Source organism: Chrysoperla carnea, chromosome X (assembly GCF_905475395.1).
Source record: "Chrysoperla carnea chromosome X, inChrCarn1.1, whole genome shotgun sequence".
Classification (NCBI taxonomy): Eukaryota; Metazoa; Arthropoda; class Insecta; order Neuroptera; family Chrysopidae; genus Chrysoperla; species Chrysoperla carnea.
The window spans coordinates 37,140,529-37,162,310 of record NC_058342.1 but is presented as its reverse complement, the minus strand read 5'-3'; the positions used below and the strand labels follow the sequence as shown (position 1 = coordinate 37,162,310).

The 21,782-nt window shown below is 30.8% G+C and overlaps 1 protein-coding gene across 5 annotated transcripts; it reads left to right on the top strand.

Moving 5' to 3' along the window:
• Positions 1-3,820: 3,820 nt before the first annotated feature.
• On the top strand, positions 3,821-20,443 carry LOC123302307 (ras-related protein Rab-38). 5 transcript variants are annotated; one of them, XM_044885178.1, is made up of 6 exons: positions 10,704-11,149; positions 11,231-11,712; positions 17,235-17,451; positions 17,810-17,991; positions 18,074-18,217; positions 18,946-20,443. In XM_044885178.1, the coding sequence occupies exons 1-6, from the start codon at positions 10,744-10,746 to the stop codon at positions 19,081-19,083; spliced, it is 1,569 nt and encodes a 522-aa protein (XP_044741113.1). In that variant the 5' UTR covers positions 10,704-10,743; the 3' UTR covers positions 19,084-20,443. The 5 variants fall into 5 exon arrangements, with proteins under 5 accessions (XP_044741117.1, XP_044741115.1, XP_044741112.1 ...); XM_044885182.1 differs by lacking the exons at positions 10,704-11,149; positions 11,231-11,712 and adding an exon at positions 3,821-4,104; XM_044885180.1 differs by lacking the exons at positions 10,704-11,149; positions 11,231-11,712 and adding an exon at positions 6,175-6,376.
• Positions 20,444-21,782: the final 1,339 nt, after the last annotated feature.

The window sequence follows — 21,782 nt, the reverse complement described above, 5'->3', positions numbered from 1 at the left end:
GGTCCATGGTCAGACAATGGTTGCATGGAATGCTGTGTACAATGACCAACATAATAATTGTTGAAAGAGAAATATTTAAAATATTTTTCAGTATTGTCCATTTCATTAAATTTTTTTGCTATAACAATGCAGGAGCTGATTGCAAAATCACTTGACCCATCGGTATCAAACTTTGTAATAGAACGGCTATCAAACCCATAAAAATAATCAGCTATGGTAACAATACCAGACCGGAGGAAGAGAGAGGAAATTTGTAATGCTATATTAGGATACCAACTTTAACGATGAGGTGAGGTAACTGGTTAATTTTCACGTGAAGTTAGCTTTCAATCTACTTTTTCAAGAAATAGCCCATGGTTTTTACGGGTTTGATTGCCGCTTTATTACAAAGTTTGAGCAAGTTACCGATGGGTTAAGTAATTTTGTAGTCCCTTCCCGAATCATTATATAATATTGTAATATATATAGATAATAAAGTGCATATAATCTAAGAAATGGGGCCGGAAACAGGCCAAATGGTTGCAATTCTGAAGAACATAGATATCATTTTTTATGGAAACCGTCTCAAAATCTTCGTATGAGTGTGTAGAACAAAGTCAAAAACAAAAATTTGAAAAAATTGTATGAGTTAATTGTTGAAATACCATGTATAGACAGTGTTATTGACGCAATGATATGTTTTTTTACGTCATGTAAGTGACAAAGATAGCCACTCTTACACACAAAGCTATAAGAGTGTTTCTAATCAATATGACTTTGGTAATTTTGAACCAGGTTCCATAAAAAATCATATTATTCCGTAGAATTGCAACCTCAAATGCTTCATTTCCTTCAGTAATAAATTAGTACAATGAGTACCTACGAGTCAGGCCATTTTGTTCCAAAATCGTGTGCAATGTCCATTTAGAGAAAAAAACGAACTTAAACGCGGACAATAACAATAATTTAAGTTTTTTATTACAAAATTGTGCCTGTTGTTTGTTTTATTGGTAAAATTTTTTAGAGGCCAGTACAAAAAGAACTGATTTCTCAATTGAGATGTTATAATTAATAATCGGAGCACGGTGCTGCTCCATCCGCCGATTTATAAAAAAAAATAGTCAATTCGTGTGTTTGAATGACGGTGCTATTACATAATTTTAGAATTCGAAAAAAGGGCATTATTCAATTTATTTAGCACTTATTTTGTTTTCGAAATTTAGATTTTGTACTTATTTTTTGTTTTTCTGGAATGTAGTAATTTCTCTCGAAAGTTTAACTTATTATTTTTTTGTTTGTTTTGGGGTCAAATTTATATTAAAACTTGTTTGTAGAGCTCAAAAATTTATTGGTTTTTGAGCATCAAAAATGTATTTATTGTGCTATTACAAAGTTAAAGTATTATTAATGTAAATATACAAAATGGATTATTCTTGAACAGAACATTTTTTATTATTCAAAAGCCTTCAAGATGTCCTCAGTTGTAGATTCAAGCGGACGGAACTCACAGCCCCAGCCATCAAAATCATCCTTTTATTAATATATTTAAAATCTTAACCTATATTTAGAATTGTTTTAGGTAAAGTCCCTATAAATGTAAGTCTGGACTTTTTAAGGAACAAGCTTTTATTTGATTACAGGCAGACAACAGGACAGGGGAAACTAAATAAAGTTATGAATTTATTGTGATTTTTAATAAAAAATTTTTATAAACGAAGTGATCTTGACAGTTTACCGCGTTTCTCTCATTGATGCGAGCGGATTATGACGGTCAACCGATCACGAATTGGACACGCTGTAGTCAGCTGCCAGATTTTCATTTATAGGGACTTGAGTTGATATCATCATCGCAATGGTTCTTTCGTTTTAAATCATCCTTCTCCGAGGAAAAATAAATCCAGCAAAAGATCGGCTTGAGACACCCCATTAGATAAGGTAAGAGTAACCGTCAAATAAATAAATAAAGAATTGTACTTCCGTTTTGGATAACCCAAAAAAATTCAAACATCGCATTCATTTCATGATTGGAGGGACGAATAATTTCTGAAATATGTCCAAAATCACGGGGTATATATGTTCTTGATTAAAGAATATTTAACGCGCGAAATCTTTGACGCATATGCAGAACGCGTAAGCAAATCTCTCATCACGCGACTAAAGATTGTTAAGCGATTGACGCGAGTTATTTTGACTTATATACAAATTATTGACGTCAATGAATGATATTACTATTTTTATCTAACACTAGCAGTGAATTAATTGTATAAATATCTTAAAGCCTCTCAAAGTCTAGTCTCTTGAATTTAAATAAAAATCTTAAATATTTTATCTCATAGATGTCTCTGTCTCTGTTACTGTTATTTATTTTCTAATATTGAAAAGTAAACTAAGAATGAATTTAAAGGTCAATTAATAATATTTTTCTTATTAAATAAAATCAAAACCGCAAAACAAATAATAAAATGTATTTCAGTGGTTGGCTATTAAATTACCACCGTTAGGTGATAGATCTTAGATCTATGACAGAACTTAGCCTTAGCGTCAACTTAATGTTAGTAAGGTTAGGTAAGTGGTTACCAGTGATATAAGAAACTATATGTCAACAATATTCAATTACATATTGTATTTTACTAGGAGTGCTAGGAATTTAGTACAAAAGTACACTCCTAGTGCTAGGATGCGAAAAATAAGACCTAAGTTGAAACCCTTATCGAACAACATTCATTTTTCTAATAAAATATCGATTGAATTTAGTAATTTTTGCCTTGATCAATACATGACGACCTTTCAAGCTGAAATCTTTTCACAAATAGTTACAGAATTTTGTCTATGATTAGTACAGGCTGATGTGAATATCGAATCACTCTCGAATCTCCGAAGAGGAACGTGTAGTAATCTCTCGGCCAGCGTTGCCAACTCAAAATCTGTCTTAAGTGGTTGATTTTATTTAAAAGGTTGATAGTTTTCAGCAAATTCTGCTTAAAAATTGGTAGATCTAATCTAAGATCTAGTTACTTCGAGTTACTCAAAGTTGGTAATCTACCAACTTTCTATTCTAAAAATACTCAAAGTTAGTAGATCTACCTAAAAGTTAGTAGAGTTGGCAATACTGATCTCGGCTGAGCTAGTCATTCCTATAGGAAGGTTGACTACTAGGATTACTGCGCCAGGGACTTAAGTATAAAAAGTAGATTGCTATACACAAAAATGTATGAAAGCAGCTTTTGGACCAAGGGGGGGAGCAAAAAATAAGAAATTTTCGACTTAAATAACTTCAATAGTATTTTGGCATGAACAGATATTTAGCCAATTAAATCAATAGGAACTACACGTCAAGAGGGTAGGGCAGCTGCCCTGATCAGCGCTCCCCCTTGATAATGACCCTGAAATTGATTGAAAGAGGAGTTAAATTAGCATTACTACAAAACTATCGTGGCTCATTTTCACAATTTTCATACTCAGGAGTATGAATTTTAAAATTCTGCGCGGGAAATACGGAATTTTTAACAAGGCATAATGATTTTTACATTATGATATAAATAATTTAAAAAGAAAAGAAAGTTGTAGAAGCTACAATGTTGAAAATAAGACGTTATTTTTAAAAGTGATTTTCATATGACTTATAAATTTTGACAAGGTCCCATTCATTAGTTTTAAAAATATTTAGTAATGAAGTAATCAAAATATTTATAGAAACAAATGAAATGTGTATTAAAATAATGATGCCACCTGTTTAGGACACTGCATTGGTGGAATGAAGTATAGTATATGTATGGTAGCATAAGCATGGCATGATGCAGCTACCAGCTACTGGCTCTAGTCGTAGTCGGTGTCACTTGTCGTTGTGATAAGTGTGAGCAGGCCGCCGGTATATTTCAACTTACTTAGTGTCAGTATGAAACCCAGCAAGTGTGTGTTTATTTTCCAATATCTGTAATCATTGATATCTCAAATGTTGTGATCGTTTGTTTGAAAACGTACAATAACAACAAAAAAAAAAAGAAAAAGCGTTCACGTTCTTACAGTTCCTACTCAAACTCTTTCACCTTTCTCTCCTAAATGTGCTGTGATTGTTTAACAAAAACAAAATAAAAAACCAATTCTTTAAAAAAAAGACCAAAAATGGTAAGTACTTGTCAACAAATTTTAAATTTTTGATTTTTTCTTTTAAGAATTTCTCAACATATGTACCCTTTTGCTCGATTATGCAATTTTTGGTGTGTTTCAGAGAGACCTCTATTTAAATTTTGATTTATATATTTTTTTTAAGAAAAAATGCGGGAAATTTATGTTAATTTTCAAATTTTCTAACCTTATTTCTGAAATTTTTTAAAAGAAAATTTTTTAGAATTTTTTTCTTGAATATATTTATTGATAATTTTTTATGCAATGTATATATTTACTATGTAATAAACATTGCCTATATGAATTTTCTTTTATCTTATTTTTTCTAATTTTGATAATTTACAGTTTGTTAAGCATGAGTAATCACATGCCATAAAGGGTTCAGATGAATTCTACTTTGTAAATATAAAGAAACAAAATTGTTGTTTGTTTCGATATTAGGTGAAAGTTTGTTTAGAAGTCCTGTAATTTTGCTCGGTATCTTAAAAACTATTCGGCCAGTCGCCCACTTTTTTTTCCCACATTTTATCGAAATTATTTTTTTGTTTCTGAATTTGCTAAAACTCAGTACATGAGATAATTTCGATCCAAAAAATTCAAAAATTGAGTTTATTTGGCGATTGAGCTAGTTATTTCGAAGATACACGATATCTTGGATCAATTTTTGACATTACCTCGAAATCTACTCTCCCAAATGTTAAATGAATCCAATTTTTGAATTTTTTGGGTCAAAATTACCTTATAACTTGAGTTTTATCCAAATTGGAAACGAAAAATTTATCTCGAATTTTTGCAATTTTTTTCAAGGGGTACCCCTTGGAAAAAATCGAAAAATTCAAAAAAAATTTTTGGTTTCGGAATTTGATAAAACTCAGTTTATAAGGTAATTTTGACCCAAAAAATTCAAAAATCGGGTTCATTGGACGATTGAGTTAATAGTTTCGGAGAAAAACGATATCTTGGATCAATTTTTGACATTATCTCCAAAACTACTCGCCCAAATGTTAAATGAATCCAATTTTTGAAATTTTTGGGTCAAAATTACCTTATATAATGAGTTTCATCCAAATTGGAAACGAAAAATTTATCTCGAATTTTTGAAATTTTTTCAAGGGGTACCCCTTGGAAAAAATCGAAAAATTCCAAAAAATTTTTTTGTTTCGGAATTTGATAAAACTCAGTTTATAAGGTAATTTTGACCCAAAAAATTCAAAAATCGGGTTCATTGGACAATTGAGTTAATAGTTTCGGAGAAAAACGATATCTTGGATCAATTTTTGACGTTATCTCCAAAACTACTCGCCCAAATGTTAAATGAATCCAATTTTTGAAATTTTTGGGTCAAAATTACTTAATAAACAGAGTTTTATCAAATTCCGAAACAAAAAATTTTTTTTGAATTTTTCGATTTTTTCCAAGGGGTACCCCTTCAAAAAATTGCAAAAATTCGAGATAAATTTTTCGTTTTCAATTTCGATAAAACTCATGTTATAAGGCTATTTTGATCCAAAAAATTCAATAATCGGACTAATTTGATGATTAGATCCATAGTTTTTTTATAAATTGTCCAAAAAGTCATATGAAGAAAGATTTTTCGGATTGATTTCAAACATCCGCTTAGAAAATGTCAAATGTATTCAATCTTCGTAACCTTTGGATCCTACTTACTGTGGAACATCTAAAAACCAAAATAAAATTTTGTTTTCACCTGAAATCTTAATTAATTTGAGCAAAAAATTCTGCTTTTTAATTTCTAATAGCTTTAAACTTTATGCTTGATGAATTTGTATAAATTTCTAAAAAATTGATGATAAATTATACTGAAAAATGTAAGAATTTTGATTATTTGAAATTTAAAAATAATTAGTGGTGTTGGTAAATGACCTACAGACCATATTTACTTATTATTTTCAATAAAAAAGATTAATTATGATGTAAAAAAAAGAGTGAAAAAGGCGCCTATTATTGATAACAAAAATACTATATTTAAAACAACGTATTTTTTGATAGACAAAACACAAAACTTAATCGGCACGACTGAAAAAAAAATCGAAAAAAAATTTGTTAGTTTATGTGAATTACTCGTAGTAAACGTAGTAAAATGATTGAGGATCTGAAGCGGCCCCCGAAACCGCGTACTCGAGGCGAACGCACCAAACGGCGACAAAGACATTATACACAAAATTTAGACTTACCGCAAAGTCCAATCGTGATTCATATTAACAACAACACAATGCTTTACCATAAGACAATCGAAAAACCGAAACCGATGGTAAGTTCGAAAAATCAAAAATTTTATTTTTGTTTTACATTTTATTCACCTAAAAATACTGAACTGAAATACTGACTTCCTTGTTTGTAAAAAAATATTTAATAATTAATATGTAATCGTAATCGGAATCGTAACGACCTCATGAACCCCCGAAATTCCAAGACTGTGAATAAATCTGTGCACAAGGACGGGGAGTGGAGACGAACACGGACACGGACTTTGTCTGTGCTGTGGAATTTTGTACTTGTTTATTTGTGATAGGTGACAATTCTGAATCAATCTTTTTATTTGCTTTGTGTTCATCACCAATCCAAAATCCACCTTTTTTACTTAGACAAGCCTCACACGCTGTGTCGTAGCGAGGGGTGGGTAAGAGGTGTATCATACCCACCCCTCGCAACTCATAAACGGCGCTAAATGATTCGCAAAACAAAAAATTACTGCAAAATTTTTATTTTTATTATAATTAATTTCTGGAAAATATATTTAAAATTTAGTGCCAGTGTAATATAATTAATGTTACTGTGTGACCCAGGTCTACTGGTAGGGCTGAGTAGACCTGTGTCACACGGTGATGTTAACAAAAACATGTTTCTAACAAAAGTTGTTTATTTTTTTTATATGGAACATTTTTGTCCTATCTCTAACGGTTTACAAGATAGGACCCAAGATTTTGGCCTATGTTGCTCAGTTATGAACTACACCCCATTTTTTTACGTCTTGGGCACGTTAATCTAAATCTCTAATTAAGGGATTTTATGAACATCTATACTAAAATTTTGTTCGTAGCTTGAATATTTTTCAGCAATTTAAAACTTGGGACTAAACTTAGTATACCTTGATATATATTACATTTTTGTGCCATCCAAAATTGTTAAATAATCTTTATAGACCCAAAAACTCCAGAAGACAACATGGATACCGTTTATCCTGGCCACTAGGTACCTCGGAGACCAAGTCTGATGCGATATTAAAAAATCTCCGAGTAACAAGTTTAAAATCGCAAATTGAGAACATTTTTTTATCCAAAAGTGATTTTTATCGATAGAATTTGAGATCGTTTATTGATCTATGAATACGGGTATCGTTAATTTTGGATTGATTGTTGTTATTTTATTATTATTTTCCAAGAAATATCCCCCAATCTTTAAAAATGATTTCATTATCAAATTCTTGAAAAATTGTTTAAATTGGGTATGATATCTTTTTAAAATAAATATAAAAACATGCTTTTTACATTTCGATACCTATTTCTTTTTAGATTCTTTGTGATAAAACATAAAGCCAGCTTTAGCTTTAGCCAGGGATTAGTTTTAATAGGGATTGAAATATTTAATACTCTTCTATTATATAAAATATAGTTCGTGCCTTCAATTTATACCACTTTAACGTCACTCATTTCTATCTAAATGTATTCTTTATTTTTACTTAAAGCCAAGTGATATCTTTGTATACAGACGCGATTTTATTCTAAATTATTGTTGGTGATATATTTTCTCCAAGTTCCTGTCAATAATAGAAACAATAACAATATACTAGCCCCAACCCAAACTTTTGGTGTTGCCTTCCAACTTATTTTCTTCATGGAAGAATTATCAACTTTTCTCTCAGAACGATTATAATTGTAAATCACTTTGATTTAGTTATTCAAACAAAATTGCCACTAAAAGCCAATTTGGTTACTCTTTCACGAAAATCATCCTTTTTCGAGGTAAAATCAAAGCCATATCTTCAAACGATATTAATTAGATTTCGGTAAATGGTATTATGAAATATTAAATTATCTTTTTGAGGTTAATTCTTATTTACACTTGAGTATTTTCTTATTAATTGATCCGCTGAAATTTGGATTAATTGCTGAACAAATTTTATGAATAATTCCATAAAAGGGACGCGTCTGTTGGTCGCCATATTGAATTTTCATTAATGCCATATCTTCAATAGTACTTGCAAGATTAAGACAAATCGATTGACGCCTGAATCATTAAAATCGGCCCACGCGTTTTGTCTCTAAATTTCCACGCGTTGCTCCTTTGCGATGCTCAGTCAGGTAAAAATACGCGAATTTTCGTCCCATCACTAATTTGAATGGATGACGAAAGTACGTTTAGTGGAGGGTCCAGGCCCACCGCTGCCGTACTATAACAGTACACAGCACCTAGTGACTAGGTGAGTTGTTAGTTTTAGTTGTTAGTGGTGACTGGTGAGTGACTGCAACTAGACCAGTTTTCTATGACCATAGATATATGTAAATAGATATTTAGTTTGCCTATATTAACATGACATAAGACTCTTTGAATACACATTTGAGTTATAGTCTTTGTATATAAACAAACTCTGTTGCACCTTACACCTTACACCTCCTAGCCTTGCCTCATAGTCTCCTAGATAGTTCTGTTGATTGTAGATACCTATATACCTAATATCTAATACCTATACCTATGTTGAGGTAACCTTAGGGCATTCATGTTCACTGATGAGTAAAAGACATTCAATTCAACTAATAAACATCGGAGCCGTAAAACTTTATTCCACCTGCAATTGTCAACTTATTCAATTCATTAAAAAAACCAAATAACTCTACAAGTGTTGCTTTGCAAGTGTTTCACTGCCAAGTGTCTTTTTAATTTTGGAAAAAGTACGCATAAGTGCGTTTTTAAGTGAAAGTTTTGTGAAAATTCTTCTGTTTTTTTTTGGAAGTAAGTTGAATTTTCCTTCTGTTTACTTCGACTTGAACGTAAAGTGTATATCGATTTTGTTTTGAAAAATTATGGCTTCAGGATATTTACTCCATATCAAATTTCATACTAAGCTCTAGTATTTCCAAAAGTTATTTATAAATATAGTTTTTTTTTTACTTCCAATATCGTATATATATCGAAAGAAAGTCATAGGATAAAAGTGACCTAAATGTGAATCAACTGAAATATCCAGAATACGTTAAAAGTACGGTTTCGACAATGCTTTGAGACATGAAATTTAAACTTTTCGTTTTTCCCGGGTTATTTACCACACTTGAAGTTAATCATTTGTTAAATTTTTTACGCTAGTTTCCCTTACACCCAGTATTATACGAATAGAATAAAATATAGGGTTTTTAAAATTAAAAACTATTAAATGTATGTACAAATTTTACATGAATGTATTAACTATTGCCTATATCGTTTGAAAAATGATCGCATACAAATTTTCACTTTTTTGGGAATTTTTATAATACATTGCTGAAAAGTTTAAAGGGATTTTTCACTTTTTCAAGGGAACCTTTTTATTATAGTATAGTAAACGAATCTTTTTCCTTCGAAAAGATTGTTTTCTGGGTGTACTAACTTGCTCTTTTTTGCAATTGCTTCAAAAAATTATTGGTTTAAAGCGAAATTTAAGCCTTTGTAAGGCATGTTTGTGGTATAATTTATTTTGGGGGCTACTTATACGAGTTAAAAGTGGAGGAGATTAAATTGAATCAATTTGATCATGAATTCGAGATCAGTGCTTTTTAAAAACCCACTTAAATGCCTTTAAAAGGGTTAAATTTTCAAAAAAATGGTATTATTTATTTCGGGGGTCTACTTTTGTGGGTTAAAGAAGGGGTAGGAGTAACAACTTAAATATTTTGACTGAAAATTCGAGATTAGCGACTTCAAAAACGCCCTTATAAGTTATTAAAAGTCTTAACTTGCAAAAAATTGTCTTTTTTCATTGTCTTCATTTTCAGCCCCTTGCAAGGGCGGGGGAGGTTCATAAAGAAGTTTATTAATTAAAGTGTCTTAAATTTCAGGTCACTTTAGCATTTTGACCTTTTTTTAAATCTTTTAAAAGTTATCTGATTTACTTTACGATAGAAACCCCCTTCACTCCAATGGCGGGGGGACTCTTTTTTTTAGGATAATTTTCTGAAGCCAATGCATAAAAACGTAAGTCAATTCATTCAGCAAACAATTTTTTCGAAGGAAAAAGTTTCGTTTATTATACTAAAATATAGATAGATATACTATTTTGGAAGTAATTAAGTTTAGGTATTAAAATTAATAATTTAAAATAGAAAAAATAAATAAAGAAACTTGATTAATCCAAGGACACAAAACTCAAAAGGAACGATTTTAATTGTTACATAACAAACAAGTGAACCAAGTGAAGCAAGAAAAACCACCAAGTGACCAGTGACCACTGACAGTGAAAAAAAACTGATTTAGTTTAAGCAAGAGCGCGCAATCAAAAGATTAGAGATCCTTATTTAAATTGAAAATTAATAATTTGAATTTATTAAATATTATAAAATTATTATTTTAAAAACAAATATTTGTGTTATGCAACATTAAAAAGAAAAAGAGAAAGATAGCTTCACAGTTGTAGTTGTAGCACTGTTTATAATGGATGACAAAGTAAAAGATAGCGATAATGGTGTTGTGCATGAGAGAAACAAGGATGAGACACAAGCAGCAACTGAAAGTGATAGTCGTCCATCAGGTCCATACCCGATCAATGTTGTAAAACCTAGCATGTCTCCAAAACTATCAAGCAAGATAAACTCAGCTAAAGGTAGATTATCCGCTTTGAGATCCAGTCTGCGTAGAGACGTTGAAGGTATTAAATCAAGCATCCGACGAAGTGATAAAAAATTAAAAATCAAATCGAAATCAAGTGAAAACATTCGACCGGAAGACGTACCATTACCAAGTGACAACGCACCATCGATAATGCCACGTAAAAATAAATCGAAAGCGAAAAAGTCTTCAACGGCAGTACCGAAAACTGAAGAACAACAAAATAACGATAGTAAGTCAAAAAATAAAGTAGCTTCATTAGTGCGTCGACTCAGTATCGGCAAACATAAATCTGATACATCTGTTGTCTCAGCGATATCAATAGCGGACTCGGAGTTATCATCCGATAAACAATCGTCAACCAGTAGTGCAACGCCGACGTCAGTGAAACGACACGCAGCTACAACTACAGCTGAAGGAAGCATTTCAGAAAATAGTTTAACTACAACCATGGACATTGAGAAACCGTCTAGTGATGTTGACTTACCACCTTCACATGCACCTCCACCGGTACCACCTTCGTCGACCACGGCCATCGAAGACTATCTAAACACGTTGACGGAAGCGCAAAATATATCACCGATACAGATAGCGATTGTATCGCCATCGACAACGATCAAAGAACCTCTGTCACCGTCCAAGGATGAGCTTATCGAACAAGAGAAAACGGAATCGTGTGACGAAGATGCCGGTGATGAGACAGAGGATCGTTTAGGAGGTTCATCAACGTCTGAGGGAATGGGAACACCCGCGTACGGTGATGTCATTTCGAATAATTCAAATGAAAATCGATCGGTAAAGTTTAATTTTTTTTTTTATCAACTTTTTTTAAAACTTTATTGTTTGTTAACTACTCATAATCGGATTGCGCGATTTTTCACGCTTCAGATTGCGTATTGTTGAAATACGATTAAGTTATTCTTTACAAAAAACATTAGTTTTTTTCGAAATCAATAAAAAAGTAACCACAAATGTAATTTCGAATAATTCGATTGTAAAAATCGATTTCTAAATGTTATTTTTTAAAATTATTTTTTAAATAAATTTTCTAAATTGTTGTTTTGTAAATGTTTGATAAATTTGTTTTGCGATAAAATGATCGATAGCGTTCTAATCAATATGATTTTTTTAATACTGTAAATACATTGTATTTGTATTTGTCATAAAATCTATGAGTTGAGTCTATTTTTATTGATTATTGATTACTGATTGCCTACGCTTAAAATTAGAATTAAAAAAAAAAAAAAATACAAGTGAAAACAAACAATTGACTGAGGTAATTGTGAAAATACCCTGAAACAACAATTTTTGCGGCCTCGGTAGCCATTTGTTTTGGTTTTCGAAAATTTTCAAAAGTATTTTCTAGAAATTTTCGTCGTTTTTCGAGAATCTTTACACAATACAACTATTTGAAGTTAACTGCAAATTTGCAAATCCCTATCTTTTACAGTTTTGGAGAAAATGGGCATCAAAGTTTTGTCCCAATTTGCGCCCTCGCGGTTAAACCATGATGTTTAGGGAATTAATTTTTCAAACAAAAGTTGTTTATTTTTGTGTAAGGAACGTCTAACGGTTTCTATTTTTAACGGTTGACAAGATGGGTTCTACGGACCAAAGACCCAACTGACCTATAACGATCATTTACGAAATCAAACTCAAATTTTACGTCCTAAGCACGCTATAAAAATTTTAGCTTGGTATCTCTGTTCGTTTTTGAGTTATCGTTAAATGGACTAATTAGGTGATTTTATCATCAAAATTTTCTTAATAGTATCATTATTTCCAAGCTCTAGTTACAAATTTGGGACTAAAATTAGTATACCTTGATATATTTCATATATAACAGGGTATAAAGAACATGGGTAGTATAGCAAGCACGTTTGAAATTTAAATCCACCACAGCAAAATTACTTTCTAAAACTTTCTAACATTTACTTAGCATCTAATTATATGTAATTAGTTTATAAAAGTTTACAAAATACAATTAACACCTTAAAATTAGACTAAAAACAAGTGAAAACAAACAATTGATTGAGTTAATTGTTGAAATATCATGTATAAACAGTATTGATGACGCAATCCTTTGTTTTTTTGACGTCATATAAGTAAATAAAGATATCCACTCTTAGAAAGCCACACATTCATAACTAATATTCCCATATAATACATAACTATAAAATTTTCACTAATTTGCGCCCTCGTGGATAAACAGTGACGTTACGAAAAATTGTTTACAACTGCTTACAAGATGGGTCCTAAGGATCCAAGACCCAATTGACCTATGTTGCTCATTTACGAACTCGGTCTAACTCTTTTATGTTCTGGGCATGCTGTAAAAATTTCAGCTTGATATCCTTTTTCGTTTTATTGAGTTATGGTGTTGTCGGGCAGACGGACTAATTAGGTGATTTTAGGGCCACCTCTGATAAAATTTTGTTGGTAGCATCAATATTTGTAAGCTCTAGTACTAACTTGGGACTAAACTTAGTATACCTTGATATATATTACATAAATTCAAGGTATAAAAATCAAAAAATAATTTTTGATTATTTTAAAATTATACTACAAATTAAGGTAGCCATGTAGGGATGTCATTATCTAAAATGTGTTTCATCATGTTTGTTAAAAATGTTGTTTTACACAATTTACCTCAAATCAATGGAATTTTCAAAAAGAGGGTTAAAAGAGAATGGAAAACTTCAAGGATTTTAAATAAAAATAATTGAATAATCAAGATACAATCATGAATCAACCAACAATACATCAACTTAATTAATTCTACCATTTTCATTCTCTAGTATATAATTTTCCAGTCAATCAAACACAAAGATAATTCTTATTTTCATAAAATATTTCTCAAGTTCATTTCAATAATTCTAAAAATTTTTAATATAAAATACTTTTTAAGGGACAAGCTTTTATTGTACTAAAAAGTAGAAAATAATTTTTTCTATGAATCATTCATACCCGACTATTTATAAAAGCTTGAGACGCTTAATATCAAGAATTAATCGAAAAATCATTAGGCATGTGCGCCTGAAGCTTTTACAAATAGTCGGGTATGAGTGACTCATAAATAAAATTATTTTCTACTTTTTAGTACAATAAAAGCCTACAATTTTAACAACTAACATAGTTAATCGCTTTAACACACTATACATACTATAATTTAGTTCAAACAGAATATTTTTTGGTGTTTGAACTTTATTTAGTTTTATCAATTTTTAGGCTTAACTTATTATACCGTTATATATCCTAATCTTGTAATGAATTTAAAAGTAGACTAGCCTAGAGATTTTAAACCATTAAAAAGGCGCCAAATAGCAGACAGGGTGTATCAGGACGTATCTATTCTTATTAAACTAATTAGTCAGTTTCTATAAACACCTGTATCTGTATCGAAACTGTTTTCCGATAAAGTTGTTTGAACCGTTACACAAGTCCAAATAACACAATGAAAGGTCTTTTAAAAAGGGCAGGGTCGGACTTAAAAACGTGTATATTATAAAATTTACATAAAAAAAAATTAAAATTTATTATGGAAAATTTTCGTTCAATGGCATCTCAAAGGTAATTATAAATTTTGTATTTGTAATTATCAAAATACCGGGTGGTTCCATTCAAAATTAATTTTATTTTTTTATATTTTAATTTGGGCGTTTAAGAGAATTTAAAATAGTTTTAGTTCGTGTTTTTGTTACAGAAAATAATTTTTTGCAAACAAAATTAGATATAGGATGCTTTTTTAAATTGACATATGCTTGAAACTCTTGATACGACCCTGAACATTTTTTTCAAAGAACCAATGGCGGAAGATATTTGTTAAATTTCAAATTCCTGAATGAAAACGTTACCTTTCTCTACTTCTATTAAATAAATAAACATGTGAGCAGTAGAGTTTCATCACTAAGGTCATATTTCCCCCACATTAGTTACTTCTTATTATTAAATACTTTTGGTTAAAATACATACTATAAAATTTGCACCTAATTAGCGCCCTCGTGGGTAGACAGTGATGTTTATAAAAAAATGTTTCAAACAAAAGTTGTTTATTCTGTTATAAGGAACATTTTTACATTTAAATTTTTGTTCTATCTCTAACGGTTTACAAGATGGGTCCTTTGGACCCAAGACCTAATTGACCTATGTTGCCCATTTACGAACTACGAATTTCATCTTGATATCTCTTTTTGTTTTTGAGTTATCGTGTTGACAGACAGATGGACAGACAACCGGAAATGGACTAATAAGGTGATTTTATGAACACCTATGACAAAATTTTTTTCCTAGCATCATTATTTTTAAGCGTTACAAACTTGGGACTAAACTTAATATACTATGTATAATACATGGTATAAAAATACTTTTTAAGGGAAAAGCTTTTATTGTACTAAAAAGTAGAAGATAACTTTATCTATTTATCATGGTAAAAGCTTGAGGCGTTTAATTTCATAAAATATCAAAAATAAATCGGAACACCTAATTTACTCCACATGCCTAATTATTGTTCGATTCATTCTTGATATTAAGCGCCTCAAGCTTTTAAAAATAGTCGGGTATTAGTGATTCATAGATAAAACTTTTTTTCTACTTTTTAGTACAATAAAAGCTTGTCCCTTAAAAAATATTTGTTTAAATTTTGTTGTGAGTAGTTAATAGAGTACATAAGTCTATATTTTCGTAAATAATAACAAATGATGATTATATAACAAACAAGATTTTTTAGTTAAAATAAAAATTGACGGTATTTATAAAAATGTAATAATCTGATCTAATGTTGTTTACGCTTATTTTACCTGAGCTAAGTTGAAGTTAACTTATTTTTATTAAGTCAGAGAGAAATAAAACCGGTTTTATGGATTCTAATTAAAATTGTTTTAATAGAAAAAAAAATCTATCTAAACATAATTATTTTAAATTCAGTAATTTAGTATTCATGTGTTTGTTTTCTAGTTTAGCCTCAAACTGAAATCATTTCATATTATCTGATTTATTATTAGATAATTATTATTTTTAAAATCTATTTTAAATAAAATTATTAAATTCTTCAGCTATTACTCTTACATAACTCTATTTTTATTGTATTTTTTTTTGTTTTTGTGCTACACGTTTATAAATTATTAAACTCAACTTACTATGTTTGACGAAGATGAGGTAACATTCTTTTTAAATACATGGTACACGTACTGAATAAGATTTCTAACTCATTCTTTATTTTTACTTGACTAACATATTTAATATTTATTGAGTCAATATCTATATTAATTGTCTGAGAAGTATATTGAAGCAATAAAAAAACTATTGAAAATCAACAATTGAGTTAACTGTTTAAATACTATGTATGTTGAATAATTTAGAAAAGTTTAAAAAACGAATATATTCGAGTTATACCTTGTGTATTCGATTTACATCTAGTCATACAAATATCACGAGTATGACAGAGTACATGCGTTAAGTAATGCATCTAAGTAAGAGGTATCAAAGATATTCGTGGCTTATCTGTTCTAGTTCATCTATTCAACTAAGAAACTTCCACTCTCCAAGCGTCTTACAACACTATCTCGACACATGTATATAATACCTCTCACTTAGATGCATTGCTTAAGGCATGTATACTGTCATACTCATGATACTTATATGGCTGGATGTAAATCGAACATTCCGTATATCAAGATCTACTAAGTCTAGTCCCAAGTTTGTAACGCTTAAAACTATTGATGCTACGCAAAAAATTTTGGTATAGGTGTTAAAAGACCGACTTGGCTTGGGTAACTTGAGAATTTCATCTTAATTTTTTTTTAGTTTTTATAAATAGAGGTCTCGTTCTTTTAAACATTTATGTATCATTCAGTGTGTTCCAAGAAAATATTTTTTTTTCTAAATTTTTCTTTAATGTTGATTCTTTTAACCTAAAAAATCGTTATCCATTCTACCTGAAACACATTGTACACTTTAAAAAATATACGGGGTGTTCTATTATTGATAGCAGAAAATTATACCAGTAAATTGAACTTATCAAGACAAATCATTTACTGTAAAAAGTAACACACACCTACTTCGGTTAATGAATTTGATTGGTCTGTGAATTCATAAATCTTTCTATTTTTCCCATAGTCATATCTCCCGAAGTAGGCCTCGGATCGAAATTTGGTTCATAGCTTTTCCATTTGTCTTGATAAGCTCAATTTACTGGTATAAGTTTCTGTTATCAATAATAGAACACTTTGTATAAGATCATCACTGTGCTCAGTCCCCAGTCGTATTTTAACAATTAATAACCTCAAATTTTTCTATAGTTTTTTAATTTGTTGTTTTAGTCAAGTATGATTGAAGCTGGTACAGAACGACGTGAACATTTGTACAAAATATTGGTGATTGGTGAATTAGGTACCGGCAAAACATCGATAATCAAACGATATGTACATCAATTCTTCTCACAACATTATCGTGCCACCATTGGAGTTGATTTTGCATTGAAAGTATTAAATTGGGATGCAAATACCATTATACGCTTACAATTATGGGATATCGCAGGTAATTATAAGCATAATAATAATAAAACAAAAGAGGGGTACCGCAAATGGGTTCCTAGCACCTAGACCAAGAGTCCTTTGGGCCCTCCTTGAGAACGACCTGTCACTCTGTAGGAGGCAGTTCCCGATCCAAGGGCGGGCAAACCGAGCAGCTGTTCGTCAAGTGACGGATCATAATGGTTAACAATATTGACATTTTCGATAAACGGCTGGTTTCTACATTTGCTCACGAATTTTGGTTTACAGGCATAAAAAAGTGTATACTTTTGTTTTGGATCATTCTGTATATATGATTTTACCACCGTTAATGCAGTCGTGATTTTTGATTTGAAGTTTAAATTTTACGATTTGTTTTGTAGGTCAAGAACGTTTTGGAAACATGACTCGAGTTTACTACAAAGAAGCCGTAGGGGCGTTTATAGTATTCGACGTAACACGTGTGGCTACTTTTGATGCTGTTGTAAAATGGAAACAGGATTTAGATTCCAAAGTTCAATTAGCTGATGGCTCACCAATTCCATGCATCTTATTAGCGAATAAAGTAAGTGAATCCAAATGACCTGTTGACCGATTCAAAAAAACTTTAATTAATTCTTAAAATCTTTTGTTTTGTGCCCCCGTAGTGTGATCAACAGAAAGAAGGTTTAGTAAATACGCCAGCTAAAATGGATGAATATTGTAAGGAAAAAGGATTTGCTGGATGGTATGAAACCTCAGCTAAAGAAAATATTAATATTGAAGAGGCTGCTAGGTCATTAGTCAATAAGGTAAATGTCAAAAAAGTAATTTACCAAAAGAAAAACTATTCCAGCATTCCATTTTAAACGATCCAACTAAATCAATTCAATTACCTTGCCAGCAGGATTCTTTCAGAGCTTACATATTTGGAGAAATCCAACAAAGTTTGAGCGATCCAACCTCCCTGATAAAAAATCAATTCAATTGTAAAAAAAGTTTCGATTGATTCCAATAGAAACCAATTATAATTTTGAATCGAAATTTAATTTAAATGAATTGGGTTTATTTGGATAAAATTTTCCGATTGAATTCCGATTCACAAGTCGGAAATTTCCAATTGGTTGCAATTCATGAATGGGATCGAATTGGAAATTTCATATTGGGTTCTATTGGATTGAATTGGAATTCAATCGGAATGAATTATAGATTTCAATCGGATTATTTTATCAGGGCTGACCATTTGGTGCGGATTGATGCTCAGCTTGTTCTTTAACGGCCAAGCTTTTTTTTCCCCTGAGAGAAGGATTATTTTGCTAAAAGACTCACCAAATAAAATTTCTTAAGAATATTTTTCCTTAGAGAAATTGGTGGCCTACAAACGCCGAAAAGTCTTGTCTGATTATCTGTATCACCCTGTACGTTTTTCAAGAAAATCTTAAAACCAGAAGAAAAAGATTGCTCGTCTTAATTTGTTTAAAGTGGAACAAACTTTATAATGGAAAATTTGAAACTAATTAACGATAATTGTATTTTCTAGATACTTCTAAATGATAAATTATTACATGGAAATGATTCGAAAAAAGATAACGAAATATTTGCATTGGATGGTAAAAATGGTACAAACAGTGGTTCAGAAAAATCAGTATCAAGTGGCGGAAAATCATGTGCATGCTGACATTCCAAAAAAAACAACTCGATATTTATTTTGTTTTGATTTTCACGCCTTCATTATTTTCTTTGAAATTTTCAAAAATTCACGTATCGTCTTCAAAAGAACATCACACGTTTAACATACGCTCCAAGTTTTTGGGGATTCATCGATGGATTCAAACTCGACACATTTTTTTAAAATGAACAAGAAAATGCCTTTAACAAAAATGCCTTTTTTCAAAATGAAACAAATTACTAGGAATTAATAAACTTTACTCCAAATCCCTTTCAGTTCTGTAAATTTTTAGTTGTAAATAATTTCAAAATGGCAGCTGGTACAGTTATTAAGATTAGGTTTCCCCCCCAAGTGGATTGTTAAGTTTTTTTTTTTTTTAAATTACATTTTACAAATTTTTTACGGCCAAGTTTTCACATAAGTTTCTCAAAAGTGATTATCGATGGGCCCAGAAAACTCTACACCAAATTAATGTTTGTAAAATGTAATTTTCCCCTGGATCATACTGTAGTATTTCATGTTAATCAATTCATTAGTTTAATTAGAGACTTTAATGTGCCATCAACAAAATATTTATAAACAAAAATTAAACTATTTTTGTAATAAAGATCAAAATGTATCCTTCGTTATCAAATTATTGTTTTTTTTTTATTTTTAGGGCAGGCGCAGGCGCACACCAAACACTTTATATTTCTTATACGCCTCCAAAAATTATTTCTATGCATCATTTTTATACTTTTACGACTCTAAATCCTTCGTCCATCACGTGAAATTATTGTAAGACAGCTTATTACATCTGAAAAATTTTGGAAATTGTCCAAACATTAATTACCTCAGTAACGTAACCTCAAAGTAGATTTATAATCATCAAATAGATCAAATAGAGATCCGAAATTTCGTTTATGAGTTATTTTGATACTTTTAGTCAGTTTGCATTGAAAAGCTTCACCCTCCAAAAAGGCTGGTTCCTTTTTTTGTCTCTGATGTCTCCAAAATTGATGAATAAATCGAATAAACACGAATTCTATGAAATCCATTGAGATTTGTAATCACCTTCCTTCAAATGATCAAATATATGAGTTTAAAATTCCATGGAAATAGTTTTTGCGTTAAAATTTTAGTGTCTTGGTTTTGCCATCGCCCTTTGCCCTAATTAATATTATTTTAGTTTTTTTTTTAATATAAATTTGGTTTTGTTATAAATATAAAATATTATAAATTTTGATGGACCAGTCATTACAGATAACGATTTTAACTCTGCAGGAGTGGCGAGCAGTTTTCGCAAATTCCTTGCCGTACTGAAAAATTAAAATAAATGTTTTCAATGAAAATCTAAAAGTTAACAAAACATAAAACTTACGTCATAAGCTAATATGGCTGCTTTTAAATACTTATTCGCTTTTTGATAAACTTCAATCGCTTGTGGAACACGATTATCTTGTATTAAACGATTTACGTACTCGGATAAAACGCTATCCATTTCAGGTATCGAATATTCTTTGGCTAAATTTACAGCTAATTCCCATTCGTTGTGTTTCGTACATAATGCTACGGCTTTTTTCACTTCATTGCACTAAAAAAAAACGATTTCTAATTTGAAACCTCCGCCAGTAAGTGACGTATGACAGCCGTGTCGAACCTTTATGCATCAAGGAATGTTTAATGAGGCCATAGATTTGCTGTCAAATCGTGATTATTGGGAAAAAATGTATATGTCAGCTCCAACGCACCACTGGAGTTTATTCCTTAAGTGTTTTATAGAATACTGTGTCGGCCAGGTTATTATCAGTTTCAAACAATAGATGCTTTGTCAACATCACACAAGTATACAAGTTATATACACGAATTACTAAAAAGTGAAAGGTGTACACGAACTAGAGTCATCTGTCGGTTTCTAAGCGAGTTTTTAATCTCATTTCTAAAAATAAGGACTCGCAGGCACAGGTAAATGAAAACATGTTTAAAACAGCACGAGTCAGCTTTTCGCACAGTTAAATGTGTCTGCTAACGAATTCCTAGTTTTCAAAATTTTTTACTTCTATAGTGAACTTTGTGATCGATGGCGTGCCCAAAATATTGTGTCGCGTGTCCTTGGTTCGCCATACTTGTCCTAGACAATAATTTTTATCAGAATCGAATTCGAGATAATTTTTGATATAATCATAGAATTTCAAATCACTATCATGGAGTGGAATGGTGTCTCCGCATGTGACTTCCATGTGAATGTGTAATGAGTCTGTCTGTAATGAGTGGTCCAAATGTATCTAAAGATAAAGATATTTGATAAATAATTTCCTAGTGTTTATGTGCCATATTTTTTTTATACGTAATTAATATAATTCATTGATTACCTAATTATTAATTATTAATTCATCAAGATTTAATTAATTGTAAAAACAATCATATTTATAGTTTCATAGGTTTAGACTTTAGAGCCATTAAGCAGGCGTTCACCGTCCACATAATCGTAATAACTGAGTCATTTCAAAACCGGCAGTCATTTTCATATCCGGCAATTTCATTTTCAGAGGGCCTGCAAAATTTTTAATTGTGTGACAAGGTTGATGAATTAGAAAGAACTAGATGCACTCGCCCTTCGGCAATTTACAAAATCTCAGTCCTGCCAAACCTTCTGAAGAAGAAGTTGCCATCTATGAAAAGTTTCGTATTTTAAATAGTTTTTAGGTAGATACGATTTTGACAAGAGC

Bases quoted from the DNA above. Each gene is read 5' to 3' on its own strand.
- LOC123302307 (XM_044885177.1), top strand. From the start codon at position 10,744: ATGGATGACAAAGTAAAAGATAGCGATAATGGTGTTGTGCATGAGAGA. The intron at 11,713-17,234 runs GTAAAGTTTAAT...TTGTTGTTTTAG, and splicing joins ATTCAAATGAAAATCGATCG to TCAAGTATGATTGAAGCTGG. The intron at 17,992-18,073 runs GTAAGTGAATCC...GTGCCCCCGTAG, and splicing joins GCATCTTATTAGCGAATAAA to TGTGATCAACAGAAAGAAGG.